Source organism: Crinia signifera, chromosome 4, assembly GCF_055691185.1.
Source record: "Crinia signifera chromosome 4, ASM5569118v1, whole genome shotgun sequence".
NCBI classification, from domain to species: Eukaryota; Metazoa; Chordata; class Amphibia; order Anura; family Myobatrachidae; genus Crinia; species Crinia signifera.
Genome location: NC_139220.1, coordinates 295860971 through 295888686, shown reverse-complemented (window position 1 = coordinate 295888686; position 27716 = coordinate 295860971). Strand labels below are relative to the sequence as shown.

At 44.9% G+C, this 27716-nt stretch overlaps 1 protein-coding gene across 1 annotated transcript; it reads left to right on the top strand.

Annotated features, from left to right (window-relative positions):
- The first annotated feature begins 1324 nt into the window (after positions 1-1324).
- On the top strand, positions 1325-21518 carry ICAM4 (intercellular adhesion molecule 4 (Landsteiner-Wiener blood group)). Its single transcript, XM_083185079.1, has 5 exons — positions 1325-1469; positions 11743-12006; positions 15175-15489; positions 16183-16449; positions 19976-21518. Exons 1-5 carry the CDS (start codon positions 1409-1411, stop codon positions 20044-20046), a joined length of 978 nt encoding a protein of 325 aa, XP_083041205.1. The 5' UTR covers positions 1325-1408; the 3' UTR covers positions 20047-21518.
- The last annotated feature ends 6198 nt before the right edge of the window (positions 21519-27716 follow it).

The following is a 27716-nucleotide window of genomic DNA, read 5'->3' as shown; positions in this document are numbered from 1 at the left end:
TTTGAAACCTTGTTTTTTGAACAATTAAAATATATTTGTGTGTATTTTATGTGGTAATAAAATATATTTGTGTGTATATTATGTGTTTATACAGCATACATGCAAGATACTTCAAAATACATCATTGAAATATTAAAATATTCCGAAATACGGAATAATCCGTTATCCAAAATTCTCCTGGTCCCGAGCATTTTGGATAAGGGATATTCAACCTGTATATACATCGGTAGGTAGGCCCCAGCAGACAGGAATTATACATCAGTAGGCTAGGTAGGCATTAGCAGACTGGAATTATACACGTCAGTAGGTAGGCACCAGCAGACAGCAAGTGTTACTGATTAATATTTAATATGATTAATTTGATTATGCACTGAGTGCAGTGTGTGGCACGACTGGCACCAACAGACTATACAGCACAGGTAGGCAGTGGGCACCAGCGGACTATACAGTACAGGAAGGCAGTGGGCACCAGCGGTCTATACAGCACAGGTAGGCCCCAACAGACTGCAAGTGACTGTGTTACAGATTAATAATAATATGATTAATTTGATTATGCACTGAGTGCAGTGTCTGGCACGACTGGCACCAGCAGAATATACAGCAGAGCAAGGCAGTGGGCACCGGATATTTCTGTATGTCCGGATCTCGCAGGAATCCGGCACCGGAGCGATGAGGTTTTGCCCGTGCGTGTGGGTCTGATTTAGGCGGGAAGCTCCCGAACGCAGCTCAATCTGGGTTCGGATCACGTGCGTTCGAGGGCGGTCGGATTTAAGAAATCCGAACCCGCACATCCCTACTTTACATATATCATTTTCTCTAAGTAAGTGAATTGTGCACTGGTACTCTCCCAATTCCCCCCAACCCAGTAACATGTGCAGAGACAGATAAATTTGGGTGGGGTGTGTTGAAACTGAAATCTAAATTGCAATGTAAAAATAATGCAGCCAGTATTTACCCTGCACAGAAACAAAATAACTCACACAAATCTAACTCTCTATACATGTTACATCTGCCCCACATGCAGTGCACATGGTTTTGCCTATTTTGAGAACAAATTTGTACTGCGATCAGATCTGAATAAGGGCCATTGCATCCATTATAAATATGTTGCTGAACATATGGTACACGTGTGTGTGCTTGTATCGATGCGGAGCCCGGTGTCTCCGTAAATTCATGTCAGTGTAATGAGGTTATATTATATTTAAAAAGATCTAAATCTCTGCAATGACTTAGTGTGAGTGAGCAGCATGTGCATTATACGGGGCTGTTCTTACACAGGAAATGTTGAAAAAAATCATAACAGTGATATATTGAGAAAGCGGAACATAAATCCGGCTGGAAGTAACAATACGCTGCTCAGACCTCCAATCGTTACCACACTGTGGAGACTCGCGCTGCAGCAGTAACTATGGAATGGGCGATAACACATCTCTGCCTGGTACTGCAGATGTGGGGGATCTTCCATGCAGGTCGGTTACTGTATTACTTTGCTTTGTGAATTCTACGTTATTTTGGTGGTTGCTTTTTCGGTTGATGTGACTGTGCTGTGATTTGTGGCTTATTATGTTAAAGCTTTACTTGGTTTATCTTATACTGTTTTATAGATATGGTAATATACGGAAGGAATGGATAGTTGTATGGAAACAAAATGGGTCTGATTCAGAAACGTTGCAATATTTTAGCATGCAGGATGCATAATGGCTGATTTTGCATGTAGCAGTAGACCACTGGTCAGCTTCATTTTTTACACAGCAAACTAAACAAACCTGCAGAGTGTCCTAAGCTTGGGGGGTTGTGCAAGTGAGACCAGAGTACAGGGAGGGCAAAGGTGTAGTTACTGTTAGTTAGTGGCGTAAGTTCATCCAAGTTGCCGGGAGGCAAGATAAATATTATGCAAAACAAATACATTGCTTAGCAGGATTACTTTCTCACTGGATGCATACACCTTACCTTATATAGAAAGTGTGAATGACAGGGAGGGGGAGTCACCAGAAGCAATATCAACAGCTTTCAATTAACTGCACTGGAGGAGAGGTGCCCTGTAGGAAGCAAGAGCCCAGTGGCAGATTACTCCATTGCCTCCCAGAGTTATCTCTCTGCCACGAGCGCAGGGGTATGTCCATTCATAAATAAGTGTGCTCTACACACCCTGCACCCATATTTTATTACTCGCTTCCCGTAGTCCCATGTCAACAGGGCGGATGACAGAGAAATCACTTGGAAAATTTAAAAGCAGCAGTTTTTCCAGTAATTTGTGCATGTGTAGTAAAGATTTGTCTCAGACACCACACACTGTCCACTTCACATGCCACTCCCATCACCACACCCTATCCTACTCAGATACCATTCACACCACCCCACTCCACACATATCACCTCACATGCCATTCCCATCACCACACCCTAACCTCCTCACATGCCACTCACACTACCCCACAGAAACCTCCTCACATACCACTCATACCACCCAAAACAAACCTCTTCACATACCACTCACATTACCCCACACATATCACCTCACATACCACTCCCATCACCACACCCTAACCTCCTCACATACCACTCACACCCCCCACACAAATCTCCTTACATACCACTCACACTACCCCACAGAAACCGCCTCACATACCACTTACACCACCCCCCACATATCACCTCACATACCACTCCCATCACCACACCCTAACCTTCTCACATACCACTCACACCACCCCAGAGAAACCTCGTCACATACCACTCACTCCGCCCATCACAAACCTCATCACATACATACCATTCAAACACAAACATCACATACCAATCACACGACCGAACACAAACCTCCCATCACACCACTCACACCTCCCCACACCTCCTTTCCTTCCACTTACAACACCACACACAAACCTCCTCACATACCACTCACACCTCCCCACACAATCCTCCTCACATACCACTCACACCTCCCCACACAATCCTCCTCACATACCACTCACACCTCCCCACACATACTATGAAAAACAATAATTTAATAAACCAGTGGATAGGAAAATAATAATACTGTATGCATTACCATTTAAACCATGCAATCTGTTACCCCTAGCAACGGCTGGTTGCCACTGTGATTTCAGCAATGTATTGTACAGTTTGTATAAGCTCTTTCATTCACAGACAATGGGAGAACCAAATTTGCATATGACTAGAAGCTCTAGAAGCTGTTGACTCCAGTGTACTGTGACCTTAGCAGATTTTTACCCTTAAACTGCTGTATAAGAAATTACCAATGTGCCGTTACCCTTGGCAACCAGCACCTTATATAGAAGTATACAAAGTAGGCACACGTGCCGATACACGTGCAACTCAGACACACATGCGATTGAGTCTCTCACGGAGCTCCCACAGTCATCATATACCAATATGAACAGTAATACACCAGCGTTACACTAAATATACTGGTCAGTAGCTTAATGGATAAAGGTCTATGCTGACGCTGCGTCGGAGATGCTATTACTCTTGATAAAGAAATAATGCATACGACCACAGGTTACAATAAGATCACGGCTCTGACCGCGTGTCTGCATGTGTATTCAAGTCCAAAGTGAACGTAGGTGATTAAAGGGGAAACACACAATATTCACTATAAAAGGGCACAATACAACTTAAACATGAAGGAACAGTATTACAAAAAGTATGCAAATGCAAGCACCGCTAACATACACAAGGACTGGCACAAATAAGGAACAGCAATTACCGTCAAGGGAAGCAGATACCACGGCCGGATACAAATCCCAGGATCCTGAGTATGTGTTCTGGATAGATCACATAATGGCCCTTGGATTCCGCGCTTGGGCCTTTTAAAGCAAAGGGGTGTGGGGTCAGGTTGAATGATCATTGGGTACAAGAAAGGGGCCTAGGCAACTCTTCATTGGCTCTCAGCTTCACGGGAACGTCTTCCTGTAAATTGTTTCTCAAGTACACTGATTCATCATACAACACAATCTAGGTATCAGTAAGGTCATATATAGTGATCGTTAAACTATACTGACATTTGCGACTGTTGACAGCAACTGAAACAAGTTAAATCAGAACAACATTTGGGGTTTATTCAGGTAGTTTCACGCAAACAGAAAAAGACAATAAGGGAACATATCTTTAAGAATTTACCATTAAAGTTTCATGTCCGGCCCTGGTAGTTACATTTAAGCTAATAAGACGCAAGTGGCGCCATGGAATTGCGCAGTGGGCGGTCGTAATACCTTAATGGTGTAGAGCTGCAATTTCGCCTTCCACAGTCCACCCTTTGACAGTAAACTAAAACTGTCACATTTTACAATATCTGGAGACACATACAAATAATTCATAACTCTAATATTTTGAGTTACATAATAGGGGAATAAACCATTGTGCGTTATGTCCAATCCGAGATTATGGATAAATGGGGAACATATTTATCTAACAATTTTTCAGGGTGACAAGGGGACTAATGTACAAAGTTTGGGACCAAAATAAAAACGGGTGGTTACATTTATTTACATTTTCCAGATAGGGTGTATCTAAGGAGAAAGAAAGGAAGAGTCATAGAGACACTATTACACTATTCAGATAAGAAGGAAACGAAATAGAGACTTTTTTTTAATGGGAGAAGATATATAATAATAAGAGTAAGAGGACACAGCAGACATGTATTTCTAAGTATGGTATCCCCTATTGTATAATGGTCCCTTTTGTAACCTGAGTCTTCCGTGGGACCACTTGTCCTTATACTCATTATTTCAATGTGTTTCTTTCTATCCCGGGTTACTCACCACATACATTTCAATAACACACCGAATAATATGATGACACCACTGATAGAGAACAACAGTTTCTAGATGTTGTCTATGATCTCCTGGGACCACTCTTAAACCAATGCCTTGGGCTCCAGCAGGAGGTCCCTTTTCTAGTCTGTTCATAACCTCCTGTGCAGAACCAATTATTTTATAGGCTTGTAGCTCTTTTCTGGTGTATCGGAATGTGTCATCATATGTCTCCATTATGTTATCCATTAAGTTAACTATTTTCCTGGCAGTATGGGTGATATCTAATGCGAGGGGAATTTGACACCCAAAGGTCTCATGGACTAGATCTGAGACCAGAGGTTTCTTTCTGATAATCAGATCTCTTGTGCAGTCTCAATTTAATTGGCCAATAACAATTACCAGATCTGGCTTTTTCCACAACCTCTTTATAACCAATGCCACTCAGTCTGGCATATCCTTGGCTATCTTCAGTCAATGCCACTATGTCAGGCGTATCTTTGACTGGCACTCACTCTTTGCACTCTCTGATTCACACAAGCAGACTTGTTTTTTCTGTACAGAAAATTAATTCCCTGGATAGTAGCTCAATCCCCAAACTCTGTACCTACAATTATACCTTACAATTCAGGTTTAAATTACTAACAATGCTTGAATTGTTTTAAAATATTAAACTAGTATATATGTTGGACAAAAGTGTGGTAGTATGGCTGGTTCACTTAAACAATATATTTGCCACAGGGAATGGATCGCTAATGCGTTCACGCTGAGGCCTCAGGCCCGGACGCACGTGCTGAGACAGACGGAAGTGCGTCCGTAACGCGAGCGTTCACGTAACCGGATGTTGCGCCTGAGACGCGCGCATGTACACAGACGCAAATGCGACTGAGATGAGCGTGGTGATGCAGACGCAAGTGCACCCGAGACAAGCGTTTGCATGACGTATGCATGCACGCACACATGGTGACAAATATTTACTCAATGCCTATGTGTAATGGCGTCTAGCACGTGTTCTGCCTGGTCACCCTCACACTGTATACTCGTATACTGTTTGAGCGTGACTTTACCAGACCACGTGCTTTCGTCATGAACGCAATTTGCGTCTGAGACGATTCTGCGCTCTGTGTTCTTCGGTCCAATGCCACGTGGCAAGAGTTTTAGAACACGGCCTATAATGCTAAAACAATACAACCACACTTTATACCTTCATATGCTAGCGTATGCTTTAACAATGCTTTGTACAATTTTGATCCAATTTGTTTTAGCCAACTATCTGTGTAACACGGTTCTGTTAACTGGGCTTCACAATCTCAATCTATACAATTCAAGCATTAAGCAATAGAAAATAAACTCCTTACTTCTTTGTGGCAAGCGGAAGTCCAGCACCTTAACTATACTATATACACAATTATTTGCAATACCGGAAAGAACATACAAGAAAATTTTCTACAGTATAACCAATAACCAATCCACTGTCCCTGAGTTTCATTCTAGCATCTGTTAAAACAGAGGCACAGCACAAATGAGTCTTTATTAACACTACAGGCTACCTCACGTGTTTAAAGTCCGCCCATTGATAATAAGAACGCAATCTGTATCGCTTTGACGATTTTAAAGACTGAAGAATTCACGTTGGGCGCCAACTATTAAAAACGATAATTTAATAAACCAGTGGATAGGAAAATAATAATACTGTATGCATTACCATTTAAACCATGCAATCCGTTACCCCTAGCAACGGCTGGTCGCCACTGTGATTTCAGCAATGTATTGTACAGTGTGTATAAGCTCTTTCATTCACAGACAATGGGAGCACCAAATTTGCATATGACTAGAAGCTCTAGAAGCTACTGACTCCAGTGTACTGTGACCTTAGCAGATTTTAACCCTTATACTGCTGTATAAGAAATGACCAATGTTCCGTTACCCTTGGCAACCAGCACCTTATATAGAAGTATACAAAGTAGGCACACGTGCCGATACACGTGCAACTCATACGCACATGCGATTGAACAGTAATACACCAGCGTTACACTAAATATACTGGTCAGTAGCTTAATGGATAAAGGTCTATGCTGACGATGCATCGGAGATGCTATTACACTTGATAAAGAAATAATGCAGTCGACCACAGGTTACAATAAGATGACGGCTCTGCATGTGTATTCAAGTCCAAAGTGAACGTAGGTGATTAAAGGGGAAACACACAATATTCACTATAAAAGGGCACAATACAACTTATACATGAAGGAACAGTATTACAAAAAGTATGCAAATGCAAGCACCGCTAACACACACAAGGACTGGCACAAATAAGGAACAGCAATTACCGTCAAGGGAAGCAGATACCACGGCCGGATACAAATCCCAGGATCCTGGGTATGTGTTCTGGATAGATCATATATGGCTCTTGGATCCTGCGCTTGAGCCTTTTAAAGCAAAGGGGTGTGGGGTCAAGTTGAATGATCATTGGGTACAAGAAAGGGGCCTGGGCAACTCTTCATTGGCTCTCAGCTTCACGGGGACGTCTTCCTGTAAATGGGAATCTCGTCAGAGCATGCTGGATTATTTGTCTTTGTTCTTGGGGTGAGCTAGCGCTGTGGCGCACTAATATCCAACACTGACTGTATCTATTGTGCATTGTGCCGTGAAACTAGTACGCAGTGGAGGCAGGACGGACACTGTCACCAAACTATCCGACAGAAGTCCTTGCCCTCCACATGCATAGGCACCAACAGACCAGCGCTATTTTGACACAGGTCTCTAATCACCTACAGTTCTGATTTGGGAACTTTAAAACAAACCTGGACGCTCGTCACCACAATCAGTAATTTTACTGGGACTCAAATATCTAAACTTTGAGGAACCAATCCCCAACCTCTGGTTATGACTAACTCCCAGAGTTAAGTTTAATGGTGCACCATTTGTGTGATTTTTAATGCATTGTATGTTTTTTTGTCATTTTTAATACTGTGTTTGTTTTTAATAAATTGTTTATCACTTGTTCACCCTTGAGCGCCCTGCAATCTTTTTTGTTTACTTGAGGTGGAACAGGGAACTGGAATGAGCTGGAATTTATAGCCATTGTTTCTCAAGTACACCGATTCATCATACAACACAATCTAGGTATCAGTAAGGTCATATATAGTGATCGTTTCACTATACTGACATTTGCGACTGTTGACGGCAACTGAAACAAGTTAAATCAAAACAACATTTGGGGTTTATTCAGGGAGTTTCACGCAAACAGAAAAAGACAATAAGGGAACATATCTTTAAGAATTTACCATTAATTTTTCGCGTCTGGCCCTGGTAGTTACGTTTAAGCTAATAAGTGGCTGGTTGTAATACCTTAATGGCGTAGAGCTGCAATTTCGACATCCACAATACCAATTGACATACCACTCCCATCACCGCACACAAACCTCCTCACATACCACTCACACTATCCCACAGAAACTTTGTCACATACCATTCACACTGCACCACACAAACCCCCTCACATACCACACACCCCACCCCACACAAACCTCACATACTGTACCAATCACACGACCGAACACAAACCTCCCATCACACCACTCACACCTCCCCACACAAACCTCCTTACCTTCCACTCAAAACACCATGCACAAACCTCCTCACATACCACTCACACTGTCCCACACAAACCTTGTCACATCCCATTCACACTGTCCCACATACCTCCTATCATGCCACTCACAACACCCCACTCAAACCTCTTCACATACAGTACCAGTCACAACACCCCACACATATCTCCTCACATACCACTCACACCTCCCCACTTAAACCTCCTCACATACCACTCACAACACCCCACACAAACATCCCACTATACCATTCACAACACCCCACACAAACATCCCACTATACCATTCACAACACCCCACACATACCTCCCATCATACCACTCACAACACCCCACACAAACATCCTACTATACCACTCACAACACCCCACACAAACATCCCACTACACCACTCAAACTGAACATATTTCACCTTGTGGTCACATTGTACGTGTGTCATTTCAACATACAAGAAATGAAGAAATATGTTTTGAAAGCCTTTTTCCCTTTGTATGTCAGAGTGGTGTAACACATTGCACAGGGACCTTATACATCACACACACTCACCAAATCAGCAATAACTGTGGTGCAGAAACCAGGGGTCTGATTCTGGTTGGCTCACTAAGCAGCGATGCGCGAATGCCCGCCCCCCTCCGCCCTGGGAATATACCTGCCACACTGTGAATGGATGATTTGCATAAACATCCATTAACAGGGTAACGTGCGGGCACGAAATCATTAGATGGTCGCTGACCATCGAAAGATTTCTATAGTGCGCTTAAATCTAAGTCAGTCTCTACTTGTGGTACGCATCCTGCTCCGAGAACTGGGCGGGCAGGTTGCCACCTGCGTTTGCATGGGGACACCCAGTGTTTTCCAGCATTTTGGTCGGTATGCCCAAGAAACGCATGCGAACCCCTCTGCCTGCGACTATGCGCATGCACAGAGCTTCAACATCGGTGCGAACATGCAGGGAACCGATCAGATTAGAATGAGGGCCAAGGGGACCAGATGACACGACTGCATGTGACACAGCCCATGTGCAGCCTCCCTCATGTAAGTCCCGCCCCTCCCCTTATTCCCGCAGGCTGAGCCCAAGCCAGTTGACCATTACCAATAATAATAAAGAAATAAATAAATAATAAATTACCAGGGAAGGGCAGCCAGAAAGTAGCAGGTGGTAATGCGGAGGACATGATGGCCTAAATGAGGGCAGAAAAACCACATATGGGAAGAGGGTCCTGTTTGTGGGAGCTTACAGTGTGAGGGGAAGCGAGCAGACAGGCAGGGGTGACACAAAGGGCAGTATTCAATGAGGATAATTCGCCATGTTTCACGGCGAATTTGTGCTATTTTCGCGTTGGAAGGTGATTTTTTGGGGTCAGAAAGCGAATCACCCTATTCAACGTCTTTCTAAGTGATTTTCGCCGTGCCTCTATTATTGATTAATAATATGGAGTGTGCATCTGCACCATGTATTTTTCTTTGCAGAACTACAAGTCCCAGCATGATAGCACCTCATGTATCTTGGGTGTGCATTCTAAGATCCCCCCCCCCAATAAGCTAATATTGTGTACACCTGTACACCTGAAGGTTGGGACTCCTTCAACTTAGAGTAGCACCCCACCCACCTGATTTGAATATTATTTTATCAGCTTGGTCCCTGGTAGCCAGACTGCAAACTGGAGGCACAATATAGGTAAGACCTAAGATTGACATTTATTGCTAGTCTTGGGGATGGATTTGGGGTGCGGCTCCCCTTGGGTTGGTGTGGCTGAGTTGTTTTCGGGGTGTCACACCCTAACATTTATTTAGCACTATTTATTTCCCACTAATATATTATACTTTCTAGCACTTCACTTTTTAACCTCTAGCTTCTGCTACTTTCTTATTAATACACCTTTAGCTTAGTTTTTCACTTGTGTGCTGCCCTGGGGTGACTGGCCTATGCCAACCTTTTCGGGGTTCCGCGCCCCAGATTCAAACTTAGTATTAGGGACCCACCAGAAATGAGGCCACCGTGAAGCTGGTTGGTGGGCAAATATTTCTTGGCCAATTAATATACCAAGAGCCTCTATTATTGATTAATAATATGGAGTGTGCATCTGCACCATGTATTTTTCTTTGCAGAACTACAAGTCCCAGCATGATAGCACCTCATGTATCTTGGGTGTGCATTCTAAGACCCCCCCCCCCCCCCCCCAATAAGCTAATATTGTGTACACCTGTACACCTGAAGGTTGGGACTCCTTCCACTTAGAGTAGCACCCCACCCACCTGATTTGAATATTATTTTACCAGCTTGGTCCCTGGTAGCCAGACTGCAAACTGGAGGCACAATATAGGTAAGACCTAAAATTGACATTTATTGCTAGTCTTGGGGATGGATTTGGGGCGCGGCTCCCCTTGGGTTGGTGTGGCTGAGTTGTTTTCGGGGTGTCACACCCTAACATTTATTTAGCACTATTTATTTCCCACTAATATATTATACTTTCTAGCACTTCACTTTTTAACCTCTAGCTTCTGCTACTTTCTTATTAATACACCTTTAGCTTAGTTTTTCACTTGTGTGCTGCCCTGGGGTGACTGGCCTATGCCAACCTTTTCGGGGTTCCGCGCCCCAGATTCAAACTTAGTATTAGGGACCCACCAGAAATGAGGCCACCGTGAAGCTGGTTGGTGGGCAAATATTTCTTGGCCAATTAATATACCAAGAACCTCTATTATTGATTAATAATATGGAGTGTGCATCTGCACCATGTATTTTTCTTTGCAGAACTACAAGTCCCAGCATGATAGCACCTCATGTATCTTGGGTGTGCATTCTAAGATCCCCCCCCCCCCCCAATTTCACACAGAGCAGCCAGCAGGGGGCCGGGAGCAGAGAGCCGCTCATTAGATATTCATATATTCACTGCACCCGATCATTACATATGCACGATCGGGTGCAGTGAATACCCTGCTGGCTCTCCCGGGGGGCAGCCTGTGCTGCCTGGCTCCCGGGGAGCCCTCTTCCCCCCACATACGTTCTGGGGCAGGCAGGGAGACTTCCATCTCCCTGCCTGCCACCGTCCTCAGGATGCCGCAGGGGTTCACACTCGCCGTCAGGGGCAGCGAGCCCCTGCGACGTTGAATAGGGGGGACAGCGAGGCTCCAGAACACGGCGACTGTGCAGCGAATCCTAAACAGAATATTCTCATTGAATACGGCCCAAAGTAGCATTGGAGTTGGGGAGAGCAACACAATTTTGTCCCAGTAGTGTCAGTTACAGATTTGGATAATGGATATGTGTGCACACATATATGTATATGCATACTGCACCATTGCCAATTTAATTATGTCTTGTATTGATTATTGTCTCATCCTACAATTTCAGGAAAGTCTGAGGGAGAGTGTGAGGTGAAAACTGTAAATGACACGGTGTTTGTACCATTCGGAGAAGTGGCCGTGTTGAACTGCTCCTATACCTGTGCCCCAGTGGTCTGGAAAACCAGATTAAGTAAGATCAATGGTAAGAGTGGGCCCAACTGGCTGTCCACCGAAGTCCAGGTTGATGATTGGGAGACATCAGAAGCAGTTTGTATCCATTTATCAAATAGCGAAAATTCTACACAATCCAAAGTCTCAGTCAAGGCCTATGGTATGTAACATATCATGTACAGTGATGATGCGTTCTAACTCTTACTTTATGGGGAGCGGGGGAGGGGGGGTGTAGTCTGGGCAACAAGAAAACAACTTCAAGTGGTACATTTACTAAGTTGGGAGTTCTATTCCAAATGGGATGTATTCCATAGCAACCAATCATTTTCTACTTATTTATCTAGCACCTTCTAGAAAATAACTGATAAAATGATCTATATAACTGTACATAGCCATTATATAAACGATTAGCTAAACATACATGGGGATGAAGACCAATGGTCCCAATGATACACTACATTTAGCACTCAGGATTCTGGGTAAAGATCATACGGACGACCTCAGCCTACTGTCTGTTGACCTAGACATTGGTCCCCAGGATTCTAGACTTCTCACATTCTGGATACCAAATATACTGTAAGGCGACCTGTTTCAAACAGTGATAAGAGTGAAGACGTGGAAGAGTGGGGAAGTTGCCCGTAGTAACCAATGTGCAATTTGTGATGTAGATTTTTAAAATGATAGGTAGACGCTGATACTATGGAGGATTTCTCCATTGGACTACTTTTCCACTGCCTGATACATTAACCCATTTAGGGCGAGATGCGCTAAGCCATGAAAAGTGATACAATGGAGAGTGATAAGCCACCAACCAATCAGCTACTACCTTTCATTCTTCAAACACAGGCTGTAACATGGCAGGTAGGAGCTGATTGGCTGGTGGTTTATTGCTCTCCATTTTATCACTTTTCATGGCTTAGTGCGTCTGGCCCTTAAAAAGATAAAGTGTAAGGCAGGGGAGTAGTTGGGGGGAGCCAAAGATTACTGCTGTGGAAAGATGGTGATCCCTGAACAAAGTCATGCATCTCTTCACTGCAGGTAGGGAGCCAGGGGGGTGTCCAGCTGCTATGGGAATGCTGAGCACGCCCCCAAAGTGTAAAGGCCCCCAATCACTATGGGCGGGATGTATTAATATACATCGCCGCCCTTCGCCATGCCCCCGCCGCGATGCCAGTGCGTATGTATTAACATGAGGCTGGCATCGTGGTGCGGGATACCTGTAATGTGGTCTGCGGGGGGTCTCCGTCACCTCCTGGGAGCCTGCTTCTCCCCTGCAGCCGGGACAGCTCAGCGTAGCTGTCCCTGGCGCCTCCTCCCCCCCCTGCAGCCGGAAGGACGTCCAGCTGTGTTGCTAGGTAGACGAAGGGCTTACCTTCCAGGGTCCAGGAGGACCTGTAAGAAGGTAAGCCCAAGGGAGGGGTAGAGGGGGGGTCGGCGAGGCGGCAGGCGGCGAAAAGAAGCCCATAGGCTTCTATAGGGTATCGCCACAAAAAAGGTGGCGATACCCTGCCCGGCGATAACGGTGCGGCTGGTAATAGTACATAGGAAAATGCGGTAAAACGGGGGTGTTACCGCATTTTGCCCTTAGTACATCCCGCCCTATGCGATTTGGCCTCGATTTCACCCAATTCCGAAATTGAGTGAAATCGTCCCAAATCGCAAGTGTATGACATCTGATCCTGTGCGCATTGGGTCAGCTTCGGAAGTCAGACCTGCAGAACATAAGAAATCAGACGCATCAGTGGCGCATCACGTCCGATTCCATCCTTAGGTGTGTGCCAGCGGTGAGTGGCTGGTCCAGATTTTGCCTGTGTGCACAATGTAGGTGCCACGCCGCCTCTCGGTGTCAGTGAGAATGTCTTGCTCAGCAGCTTTATGGAGTCACGTTGCTAAGGGTAATATCACCTCCTGCTGGGGAATTCACCAGCATTAGGTGATATTACCATTATTCTTGCTTACACTTTATACTGGGCTAATTATAGGACTCACGTGCCCCAATTTTCCACCATTGTATCTCACAGTTGTGGAGAAATCCACTTGCTAAATGACATTGATGCCTCAGTAGTATTTGGGAATCCCATTTTAATATTTTTATTGCATTCTATATACAGTATGTGTTTTTTATGAAATTCTTATTCATCCATCCAACCGCATGGTATGTTTTATCCATATAGTCAGTGAACCCTAGTGCCGTTCTTTATATACCCTTTATTTCAACCTGTGGTTTTTAGGGACTTTACACACCCCTACAGAACAGCTGCTTGACATCGCCCACGTGATCTTCCAGTTCTCCCACAAAGTATCCAGGTTGCTGTACACCCCTGATGACAGATTAAAGAATTTGAAATGTTGAGGAAAAAAAGAGAATGTTTATATGGCGCAACAAGGGATCCGCAGCGCCCAGTTACAGAGCACATAAACAAGCAAAACCGGAAACAGTGACTTACAGTTCAAGACAATTAAGGACAAGTACAGGGTCCATAAATGAATATGGATCATTGGATAGACACCAACTAGGTTGACAAGCAATAGGTCGACACCACTAGGTCGCCATGCATGAAGGTCGACATGACTGAAGGTCAACATTGGTTAGGTCGACAGGGCCATTAGGACTACACAAGCATTAGGTCAACATGGGGAATGTCGACAGTCAAATGGTCGACATGGGTTTTTTTTCACTTTTTTCATCCCGAATGTCGACACAGTGGACACGGACACTGAAACGTAGCACCGGGTCCCTTTGCTGAGCTCGCCATGCTTTGGGCACGGTGGCTTGTTACGCGCGGCACACTATTTTATTCTCACACCACACTCTAGTGGATGGTAGGGCATGAAATACAGACTGTCGGCACATGTCGGCTCAAAAAAAGTTAAATACCCCATGTCGACCTTTTGACTGTAGACCATCCCCATGTCGACATAATCACCCTGTTGACCTAACCCATGTCGTTATTCAGTCATGTTGACCTTCAGTCATGTCGACTTGATGCATGTTGACCTAGTGGTGTTGATGTAATGCTTATAGACCTAGTGACCGTATGCCCCATAAATATATTTCCATCAGAAGAGGACACAGGGTGGCAGAAAACTGAGGGATTTGGTGCCATTGAAGATGGTTTAAGTAACAGAAGGAAAAGTACATGAGAGAAGAGGGCCCTGCTCGTCAGAGTGTACATTTTAACGGGAAGGCCATATATAATTTCTATTTAGATGCTGCTATTAACTATCCATTTCTAAATTCCACAGTGATCACTAACAATAAAGGTGATGATGAAAAAGACACACAATGCACTACTGTAGTTTACCATATTTCACTTTTTTACTTCAGCACTACCAAGTAACGTCACCATAGACCTCCAGGAGGATATAGAGGAGGGGAAAATGCACAGTGTAAAGTGCAGAGTTTACGAGGTGGCACCTGTGGAACATCTCTTTATCTCTGTGGTAAGAGGCGGCAAAGAAGTGCTGGGTTCTTCATTTCAAGGAGACCTCCGCCAGGGCAAGCAGACGGTGACAACGATGTATGACGTTATGGTTAGTCGCAGGGACAACCTTCAGGACTACTACTGCTTGGCCACCTTACAGCTGGGACCACAACTGGTACATGCAGTGCAGTCCCGCAGTGTAACCGTAAGGACGTATGGTAAGCTACACCAAGACAATTGAATCAGTCTGTTTGAATAGCTCTTTCCTGCTTATTGTTTGTGAGGACCTGTTGGTGGTGAGAACCTCTACAGCAGGCATTCCCAACCACGGTCCTCAAGGCACACCAACAGTGCAGGTTTTGTAGATATCCAGGCTTGAGCACAGGTGAATTAATTAGTATCTGAGGGATTCTGATTAAACCATCTGTGCTGAAGCCTGGATATCACTAAAACCTGCACTGTTGGTGTGCCTTGAGGACCGTGGTTGGGAATGCCTGCTCTACAGATATATTTGTTCTGAGTATGGGTTCCTTTATACAAGCCTTATTATTATCATTATTATTATTATTATTTATTAACAGTTTCTTATATAGCGCATACATATTCCGCAGTGCTTTACAGAGAATATTTGAACATTCACATCAGTCCCTGCCCCAGTGGAGCTTACAATCTATATAATTTTGTTGGGAGCCAATTAACCTACCAGTATATTTTTGGATTGTGGGAGGAAACCGGAGTACCCGGAGGAAACCCATGCAAGTACGGGGAGAATATACAAACTCTGCATAGTTAGAGCCATAGTGGGAATCGAACCCATGACCTCAGCGCTGTGAGGAAGTAATGCTAACCACTACACCGTCCATACTGCCCCATTATTAGAGTCTTGCACTGATATTTATTATTATCTTTAGGTCCACCGAGTGTTCCATCCATCTCCGTTACACCTTCTGCAACTATAAAGTCTGGGGATTCCTTCACCCTAATGTGCCAGGCTGATGGGTCGCCTGACCCCATTTACAAGTGGACCGTTCCCCCAGGTGCTGTGGTGACTTACTCCCAGGATAACCACAAAGTCCTGTGTAGCAGGGCTGATTCCGGACACAACGGTGAATACCAGTGTGAGGCCAAGAACATGCATGGACGAACTCGAGGTCTCCAGGTCATGCAAATAACCAACGGTGAGCAGTAACTTTTACACCTGAGATCTCGATAGGGAAGCAGGGAGGTTGTGTAACCTAGTCATTTCCTGGGTGGTAGAGCCAGACACCCTGTACAGTTCTTTATTCTTCTTTCACAATCTGCAGAACAGTATTTCCCAACTTCAGTTCGCAGAGAATCCCAACAGTGCATGTTTCCCCTTCTCATACACTAAGACATTGGCTCTGATTCAGCAGGGCTCGCTAAGCAGTGGTTGTTTGCTGCTTAGCAAGCCCTGAAACACTGTCCGCTGCCCGCCTGTATGTCCACGACATCCCCCGCACCCACCCCCCCCCCCGCGCTGCATACTCGGTCGAGAACACATCCCCTTGAATGCAGCCACTAGCAGACAAAGGCATTGTTTAATGATTTCTCCTGCCTAGTCAGTCTCAACTGAATTTGATTTATGAGCGCTAGGACAAAGACGGGGCGGGTGGCCAACATCCTGCTGCGACGCATACCTCCCAAGGGACACTCACGCTGCATAGTCATGTGCCACGATGAAAAGAGGGCGTGACCTATGCAAAGGGGGCATGGTCTATGCAAATTATGGTACCATCTTGTTCGCCCTCTGCGCCACTGAATAGCGTCTGTTCCATTCAGGCTGGGGGGCCTCCCAACTCCCCCCCCCTCCCCCCCAGCACTGCCGGCCACGGGGGCGGGGGGTGGGACCGTCCCCAAAAAATGTGACAATCCCACGAAAAACGGGACAGTTGGGAGGTATGTGATTGGCCCGCCCGTGTTCCCAGGTGAACGCCCCAGCATTTTCATCTGGACGCCCATTAAACGCTAAGTGTTCCCCTGCCCCAGCGCCATTTCTGCCCACATCCACCCCCCGGTTCTCCCTCCCTGCAGCGAACGGCCCAGCGAGTGTGTAACTCGCCGACGGTGATCGCTGTCGGGCTTTGCACATGGGCAGAAAAGCATCGTGGCTGGGGACGAATTCAGATCTCTACGAGCGATTCCGAATCGGACCCATTTTTCAGATTCACTCTAAATTGCTAATTTTTTATTGTTTTTACATTGCGATATTTTTTACATTGCGATATTTTATACTACACACGTATGAATTTGGTTCAGTCTCAAATGTGACTTCAGACTGTGAGGGTGATTCGGACCTGCTCGCTAGGCTGCGTATAATCACTGCCTAGTGGGCAGGGAAACGTCCTGGCGGCTGCTGTGCAGTAACAGTGTAGCAATTTCCATTGACCTTCAATGACTCTCAATCACTGATGGTTTATGACCGCTTTCGCCATTGATGGGAGAGAACCAGATGCTTTCACACCATCGATTGCACAGAATAAACATTTTTTTTTTTTTGGGCAAGGTGAATCAGGCCCTAAGTAATATCATTTTAAAAAAGTAGATGTTTACCCAGGACCATTCAAACCAATCAGCAGATCTATTATTACTGTATGATGATGCTTCTACTGAAGAAATTGTCATCCATGTGGCTCATAGACTATATGTGTAGGTAGACAGTCAATAGGCCGACACCAAAATGTCAACATGCACTAGGTCGACACTGACAAAATGTCCCCACAAACAAAAGGTCAACATCATTCCCCCCCCCCCATTTTATTGGGGATCTACGTACTCTGACATTGAAAAAAACCCTGAAAAATAATTTGGACCTTTCTCATTTGGGTTGGGATCATTTGGTCTATTGCATTATGGTAGAAAGTCATTAGGTCGAATCCATTAGGTCGACATGCTAAAAGGTCGACATGAGTCTAGGTCGACATGGGAAAAGGTCGACATGATTCTAGGTCGAAAGGTCATTAGTTCGACAGGTCATTAGTTCGACAAGGTCATTATTTCGACATTGTCTATGTCGACATTCACAAGGTCGACATGGGGTTTTTCACTGTTTTTTTACCTGAATGTCAACACAGTCGACATGGACACAGTTTAAAGTGCACTGCATCCCCTCGCATCGCTCGCTGCGCTCGCAATGCGTCGGGCACGGTGCCTCGCTACGCTCGGCACACTATTTTATTCTCCCACCACGCCCTAGTGGATGGTAGGGCATGAAATACCGCCTGTCGGCACATGTTGGCTCAAAAAACAGTGAAAAACTCCATGTCGACCTTGTGAATGTCGACATAGACAATGTCGAACTAATGACCTTGTCGAACTAATGACCTGTCGAACTAATGACCTTTCGAACTAGAATCATGTCGACCTTTTCCCATGTCGACCTAGAGTCATGTCGACCTTTTAGCATGTCGACCTAATGGATTCGACCTAATGACTGTCTACCATAATGCAGTAGACCAAATGACCGCATCCCCTCATGTCGACCTCGAACATGTTTAACTTTTGCCAAAGTTCACCTAGTGCAAGTCATCCTTTTAGCGTTGACCTATGGACGTTCTACCTAGACATTGTCTTTGAGCTAATCCACACCCGGAGAAGTTTGAGTGGTAATCAAGTGTAACACTGACCCCTACAGGCTTAGTAGATACAGTGCAAACAAATCATTTTTTTTGTGTGTGTGATAAAACTCTTATGGTATTTGTATTGTTCTTGATTATGGTGAAAGCTACACACAAAGGAATTGGGGAAGGGATTTAGTCTAAACAGGCCAATCACCATCTACAGTACATCAGGCCTGGCCATAGGCGTGCACACATTGAGTGTTAAGGGTGCACAGGCACCCCCTAAAGCTGTGCCCCCACCCCCACACTTTTTGCTGCTAGTAATACCAGCAATACCTTTTACAAAATACTTTTGCTTTTTAGACCTGTATTCCATTAAAATATGCGCCCATCAATCAATTAGGTGTGTTTTGCATTATTAATTGTATTACACCATTGTCATATCACTACATACCTGTGTCATCCAGATATGATTTTGACTTTGTTTGCATGAACTGTTACACAGAGTAATTAGAAGATTAAAATTGAAATAGGCAGGATATAATGGTGGGCTGAGAGTCGTTTTATATTGTAGTGAGTGCACGCCTGATTGGCAGTGTTAGACAGACCCAATGGCGGTGTTAGACATGCCCAATTGGTGGTGCTAGGCACACCTCTTTGACAGTGCACCCCCTAATATAATGTGCTGCGCACGCCTATGGGCCTGGCCAACCTGCGGCTCTTCAGCTATTGTGAAGCTACAAGTCCAAGCAAGCCTTGCCACAGTTTTGCTATTAGGGAGTGCCAAAACTGTGGAAAGGCATGCTGGGATGTGTAGTTTTACAACAGCTGGAGAGCCACAGGTTGGCCAGGCCTGCCCTACATGATCCCACAAAGGTTTCTGAATGTGATCACTTAAAATGTGATCACTTATTGAGTTTACTTATAGGGCTCCTGGTTTTGTGGTGGGCCATTGTCATGTAACCATAGCAGAAGGTAGTATATAGCGTCAATGTCTGTTGTAATAGGTTAATATAATATAGTGTATAATGAATGACCTTTGCGGATAGCAGACTCTTTGGACAGTGATATTACTTAATTATTTCCCAATTGTATTTTTCATAATAGGCTATTATTCTCTTCACAGGCAAGACCTGCACGGGCATGGCAGCCATCTTGTTTTTTGCACCTATTTTGGTCCACACCCTCTTTATCTGATGGAAAACGACGAAAGGCTCAGTCACAAGTGCAAACAAATGCTGTTTCTACGTTTATCTTTTCATTTTTAAAGAGACTGTACCATAAAAAACTGTATTTTTCTAGTTTGTAAAAAAAAAAAAAACTATATTAAGAATCATACTATCTCCATATTAGTTCCATATCTCAAATATTTCAGTTTTCTCTAACAGACTGTCCGATTTTTGTTCATTTATGCGCATATATCGCAGCTATCTTTTTCATGTGGCTTGTTTATGCGTTTGTACTTTGTAGGTTTTTATTGCACTGATCAAAGAGCTGTGCAGGATGATCACATGATGTCCGCGCTCGCACCAAAATCGCATGGATACGTGCAGCCACCAAGTGACTCCTGGGTCACGCGGGGACTGCAAGCGCCTTGCACAGTAGGAAAAATTATTCGATGGTAAGCAACCATCAAATGTCGACCTTTTCCTGTGTAGTCCATTTCCATGTCAACCTTTTGCTTGAGTCGACATTGGCCAGTATTGAATGCTCCGATGAGTGCGTCACAGCGAATGCCTTTTTACGCACGGCGTGTGCTTGCCATGCATGCACCGTTTTTCCACCCGTTGCCATGCCTCCCGCTCACCCTATTCAACGGGTCAGCTGGTCTCCGCCCCCTTGACCAATGCGATGTACAGGGAGTAAATGGCTCCATTTGTAGGCAGTGTTCAAATATTGCAGAGAAATGCTGAAAAATGCAAATTTGCCTAAAAATAAAGATTCCAAATCAGCAGACTGATAATGCTGCGTGTATTTCCTCAAAGGCCAAATGAAGGAGTGAGGAAAAAGAGGTGAATCATGGGTAAAATAAAGTGAGAAAAAAATTCATTATGGAGGGGAAAAAAATTACCACAAAGAAAAGTGTTAATGTGACACTTATAAAGAAAATAATAATATAGAGCCTTCAAATAATAAAATAATAGACTTGTAGACACCAAAAAACAAAGAAACAATTTTATTTATAAGTTCGTAAGTTGAGTTCACCTAAAAAGGATGCCAAGAGCAAAATGGAGAGCCATACCAAAAAAGCGAGCAGCGTTCTCCATTTTAGCATTGAATACACAAATGGCCAGGTGCGTAAAATATCCCATAAGAAAACAACAGCGAACATCGTCGAGGTCCGAGTGGCGAACAGGGCAAAGCTATCTGTTCATTTTAGCGAACCGGGAGCGTTGAATAGGGTGAGGACCATTTTTGGTGAGTGGACTGCCCTTCTTGCCAAAAATATTGATCATTGCCGGAAAAAACAGCGAACTAGGAGCATTGAATTCTGCCCCTTGTGTCACTGTCGACCTAGTGCAAGTCAACCATTTTTGGTGTCAACATAATCACTGTTCAGGCTCAGTACTTATTCAAACAACATTTTCACCTTTAGAAAAATAATCTACAGATAAATAATAAATTATGACTTTACTATTTGAGCTTGCAAGTTTCTAAATAAAAACATTTTCTGGAACAATCTGTATGTCATTTGTAATACTAACAAACCTAAGGATGAATACTATTGCAGGGTTGCCTACTTTTGAAAAATCATTTCAGGGAGAAAAGTAAAAGCCAGGGGGCGGGCCTTGCGTCGCCAGGGGGCGGGCCTTGCGTCGCCAGGGGGCGGGCCTTGCGTCGCCAGGGGGGCGGGCCTTGCAATATTTTGATAAGCATGTTATGCCCATTGCATCACATTGTGTCCCATACAGTAATGCCCATTGGAGCACATTACATTCCACATAGTAAGGCCCACTGCACAGTATACCCCATAGAGTAATGCCCACCAGTCCTAGCTGGTGGGGGAATGTGGGTGGGGATGCATACAACTGCCATACAAGAAGTGTGAACAGGGCCTGTCTTCAAATTTTAAAAAGTCACTAGATGTGGCAGTGATAGTAGGAAGCAGGTTTACTGCAGCCTGACTGGGTACAGGAGAGCGATAGGCCCACAGATATGGTAAAGCCTGTGGGGTAGAGAGATTTTTATCATGCTTTACCATCTCGGTCCCACCGCTGCTCACTGTTAAGATGAGCTGGCCCTACGATTGGAATATATATCCCTACGCATTTTCTTAGTGTCCACTGAGGCACTGACTGAGGTAGGTGTAGGGGGAGGAGGGGGGACTTTGCATTAAAATATCCGGGCAGAGATCAGGTCAGATACTTACCACTCAACGGCCAGTAAGCTTTCTCCTGCAGCCACCGCTCCTCTGTCCTCTCTCACTGTCGCGTCTCTTCCAGGATGGCTACTGCGCATGCGCAACATAATGGCGATGATGCCGCCAACGTGATGATGCTGCATCATCGCGTCATTGCATTGGCGGCGTCATAGTGGTTATCTCGCGCATGCGCAGTAGCCATTGTGGCAGGGGGAAGCGCTGCTCCGGGAGAAAGGGGGGCTCTTCCCGGGAGTCCGTGAGATTACCCACAATTCCGGGAGTCTCACGGACATTCCGGGAGAGTCGGCAACGCTGTACTATTGCCACCACCTTGGGAAATGACCGGGTGGTGTATGTGAATAAGAACCAATACGGGGTGGCTTAATGTGAATAAGGAACAATATGGGGTGGTGTAATGTGAATAAGGAACAATACAGGGTGGTGTAATGTGAATAAGGAGCAATACAGGGTGGTGTATGTGAAGGAGCAATAAGGGGGGGTGTAATGTGAATAACAGTCACTACTATGTGGCATAACATGTATAAGGTAAAGGGGTACTACTGAGTGACGTAATGTGAATAAGGGGCACTAATGCTGTTGCTGGCACAGGGCACTGAAATTAGGGCTGCTATGGGTGTTGCTGGCTGCTGCTGTGCTGGGAGTGGTGCAAGATCAAAGGTGGAATTAGCAACCCGCCAACTCCCCCCCCCCCGAATCCCCTCACTAGCATGCAAGGGGATGTGTCCTCTAACACATCCCCTTACATGTGCCCACCAGGAACAGAAATCATTCGATAGTCGCTGACCATTACATTATTTCTCCTGCCTCCGCTTAGAAAAGTCAGCCTGGGACGGCTTTTCCAGCTCCTGCTATCCGTCAAATTGGGGGTGGGCGCTGACATTGTGATGTACCGTCTGCCCCAAGCAGGCATTGACATCGCTGTGTTCGCAGGGATACGCCCAGTGTTCATAGGTGCACCCACTGTTTTTTGTGGGCATGTCCATGAAAGGCCGCGTGGTCCCCTGTGTCCACCCCCTGCCAGCCCACTATGGAGCAAACAGCACGGCGAGTGGGAAACTTGCCAAAGCCGCTTGCTCCCGGGGATGCGCATATTCACGTATTTGCATGCGCTGCGAGCATGTCCGAATCGACCCATGAGTACATAATACGATTCAAGCAAGGAGATTTCTGGGAAACTGTCCCACCCCCATCCCCCCCACCACCCAAGGGTGCATCTGGATTTTAAAGGATAATGGGGCAGATGTATTAGACCTGGTGAAGAGATAAACTGGAGATAAAGTGGAAGGAGATAACGCACCAGCCAATCAGATCCCAACTGTCATATTTCAAACACAGCTGATTGGCTGGTGCGTTAACTCTTCCAAGTTATCTCCACTTTATCTCCAGTTTATCTCTTCTCCAGGCTTAATACATCTGCCCCTAAGTAGCTTACAAGAAGTACTATGCTGGAGAACCAGGTCGCTCCTCTGCCGATGTCACAGATTGCTGTATAGCATATGCTGGCTGCTGTTCCTCACGTTCCTGCAATATATAGAATGCTAAATGCAGGGTTGTAGCCAGAGGTCCTTTTGCCCCTTCCCATTATCTGTGCCTGTGTCCCCCCCTTCCCCCAATATCTGTGCCTATGCCCCTCTTATCCCTATTATCCGGTCGACAGTATTTAGGCCGACAGTCAAAGTTGACACATGAAACAGGTTTTCACGGTCTAAGACTCATGTCGACCATTTCCATGGCAATTTTTTACTAGTGTTAACCTGTTGTCGGCCTAATTATGGTCGACCTAATGATCCGCACCCCTAGTATAGGTGCCTGTGCCCGCTCCGTTATCTGTGCCCTCTATTGTTATATTGCTCCCCCTCTTTGCATCTCCCTTCGCCATTTGTGCCCCCCCCTCACCATCACTATTGGCTGGTGACCAGAAGGGGTACCTTTAATTAATCTTTTTTTATTTATTTTTTTATTTCAGAGCTATAATATAGATTTATTCTTTGAATAAAGCATTTAAAAATATATATATATATATTTTTTAAAATAATTATTTATTTTATGAACATGGTTATAAAAAAATATTTGAAGGATATCCCCCCTAAAATACCTGTTTTGGGGTGCTACTGGAAAAATATATAAAGGATCCTCTGAATTTATGAATTTGGGGGCCACAGCTATTAATTTGTTTGTTTCCTATGATACGACTGTTGCTGCATCTGGGTGGCAGAGTTCCTGGGTGGCAACCAGAGTCCAGTAATGCTGGACACTACAGATATGCACTCTACTTTTGCCATCGATGGGGGAGAGAGGGTTTCCCTCCATCGATGGCACAGCAAAACCAATGATTTGGTTTTTTTTTTTCAAGATGCCTGAACATGGAGCATAGATTCACCCCTGACAACCTTGAAGCCCCGCCCCCACATTCTGAGTGGCCCACTGGCCAGTAAGTCAAATAAAATGCATGACCATCGATAGGTAAAACCATCAATGGTCATCCATCACATTGTATGTTACTATCAATGGCTGGTTGCAGTATCGCCATCGATAGTGACTGCACCGATGGCCATCCCTAGAATATCCAGGCAGATCTCCAGTTTCTAGAGTTGCCATCTCTGCCCCCTCAAGTGATGTCATGTGTCTAGGGGCAGTACTGGCACAGGACTGCAGTGAGCCCTGCTCCACAGTTGGCTAATGCCGTCTTCATTCATTGTAATCTACTGCTCACAAAAGGGGGCGTGTTGTACTGTTGAGGAGCATCACAGCATGTGTTTGCTATGGGCTTCAGGACCCCAGCCTACATCATTGCTTCCACTGGGTTGGTGGATGGCAGATGATTTGGGGAGGTGTGGGGGTGCAGCCTGTTTTGTTTGCACTGGCTGGCCCAGTTTCTGACACCAGTCCTGACAGACCATCACAGAGAGAGCACTATACAGATGTGTCCTCATATATCTTTGTGGTAGCTGTAGCAAATAGCCCGTTTGGTGCACCATTGCCCTTGCATCTTAACTGCTCAAAGATTTCTCAAAATATGCACCAACAAGACATGACAAAACTAGCTGGCACAAACTGACCACTTGGGCTTACAGTACTTACACAGGCTTAATACTAAATCACTAATCAGGGTAAAAAAACGCTCTGATATGACCATCCACCATGTTTCATTATACTTAATCTCCGAGCCCCTGCCTGTTTACATCCTGCCATCTAGCCACCACCCACTTGCTTGCACCTCTTGTAATCTGTCTGTCTCCCCTTCCTACTAGATTGTAAGCTCCTCCGAGCAGGGCCCTCTTCCCTCCTGTTGCCAAAGCCCACTTCTATTCACATTTCACTCACAGCTCTCCTATACTCCAACACTCAGTGACCATCTTCGTCTGCATACTCCTCTCCATCATTGGCCTCAAGCCTCTAGTTGTATGTTGATTGAGTCCTCACTACTTATTTTTAAGCTGTAATGTGTATTGAACTGTGGCGCTCTTTACCTGTACTCTACAGTATTTGTGTTATTTATTCAATGTTATGCCAAGTTTGGTCTCCCTGTACTGTTCCTTTGTACGGCGCTGCGAAACACATGTGGCGCCTTATAAATAAAATAATAATAATAATAATCTGTGACTTTGTGTGTTGCATCATTCCCTCAGCGAAAAACCTTAGTGTTCCTGGTACACAGTGGGCAGCTTTGTATTTATTTATTAACAGTTTCTTATATAGTGCACACATATTACGCAGCGCTTTACAGAGCATAGTTCTGAGCAAAAACACATACTGAATTACAGTACAAGACAGTTTAGGACAAGTACATGGTTAATACGGATAGTTGCATCAGTGGACAGGACACTGAAGCAAGCATCGGGGTGGCAGAGGTTTATATATTCTAAGAAAGGCACATGAGGAGAGAGGGCTCTGCTCGTGAGAGCTTACATTCTAAAGGGGAGGGTTAGACAGACAGGGGTGACACAGAAGGGGAAGAAGTGAGCATAAACAGGTTAGGATGAGAAATGGTCGGGGTTAATGCAGGAGTCAGCTTAGTCTTTGATATTTTAAGTCTAAAAAAGCACTGGGTCATCCAAGAGTAGACAGCAGAGAGACAGTTGGAGATATGAGTGAGGATAGAGGGAGAGAGATCAGGAAAGGAGAGGTAGATTTTAGTATTATCATCATAGAGGTAATAGTGGAAGTCGAGTGAGCAAATAAGCTCACCCAGAGAGGACATGTAGAGATAGAGAAGAATAAAAGGTTGGGGGACATCTACTATCAATGGAAGAGCAGGAGAGGTGAAGTCATTAGAGTTACAGCTGGGCATTTTCAAAACAGACAGTGCAAATACAAGCATTAACAGTGATATTCAAAGTTTTAGCAGTTGCAGAAATGGTGATATTATGGATGAATAGCCAGATTAAGCAGCCAGGAGTAGTATGTAGTGAGAATGAAGTGAGCTCACTCAAAGCAGTCTTTGGTTTTCTGAGTTTCTGTTGTTTGCTGTCTTTCTGAGTCACTTTGATTCCAAGATGTCAAGTTGGTTGGCAGTTTCTGTCCAGTTTAAGTCCAGGCTAAGTCCAGACTTTAAGCTATGTAACTGTTTTCTCCCTACTTAAAAATCGGACAAAATATCAATAGTCGTGGCTATCACGTGACTGAGACTACATATAAAGGGGAAATACTCTCCACTACCCATGTCAGACTGTTGGTCACACCACACTTATTGTAACACATGGCAAAAGGACGCTAGGTCAGTGACATGTGGTAAGGTGGTTAGTCACCTGCATCCACCCCCCACCCCCTTTGAAGCTGGCCCTAGTTCTTAGGGACCAGCACCAGACTCTTGAGCAGGCCCTGGTTCCCAAAATATGGGGGACAAAATGAGTAGGGTCCCCCATATTTTAAGAACCAGCACCAGGCTCCACTAGCAGGCTCTCCCGGGCACCTCGGGCTTGGGCTGAAGCTCAGGGCTATCCCTCACATCCCTGGGCGATGGGTGCAGGATTGATAGCCTGCCAGACACGCTGGTACTTGGGCATTAAAGGCCCGCCAGCACCTATAGCACCCCTGTAAAAAAAAGTATTGAAATAAAAACACAAACACTGTTTTTTTAAATATTTGATTAAACCACATCTTCTTTTGTTCACCCAGCTGTCCTATCACATCTGTCTCAGTGACGGGGCATGCATCCCTGTCACTGAGGCAGAGGGACAGGCACCGCTTCCCCATTGCTTTTTAATGGGGTTAGCAGCCTCTGATTCTGCCTGCACTCCTTCTGTTTACAATTGGCAGCGGGAGGCACAGCTCCCGCTGACGCCCAGCCAACCCACAGTGTCCCCCACACATAAAAAAAAAATAATAAAAAAAAATCAAATAAGATACTTATAAAACATGTGTTATAAAGATCATGTTTGTATTTTTTTTTGTAATCATTTATGACAGGGGAGGCACTGTCCCTGCGCTAGGTGTATGAGAAAACATCCGCTATACACATTTCAGAGGCATATGCTCAATATAT

Excerpts from the sequence above, each read along its gene's own strand:
- ICAM4 (XM_083185079.1), top strand. The coding sequence starts at position 1,409 with ATGGAATGGGCGATAACACATCTCTGCCTGGTACTGCAGATGTGGGGG. Across the intron at positions 1,470-11,742 it reads GTGGGGGATCTTCCATGCAG|GAAAGTCTGAGGGAGAGTGT; the intron begins GTCGGTTACTGT and ends CTACAATTTCAG. Across the intron at positions 16,450-19,975 it reads GGTCATGCAAATAACCAACG|GCAAGACCTGCACGGGCATG; the intron begins GTGAGCAGTAAC and ends TTCTCTTCACAG.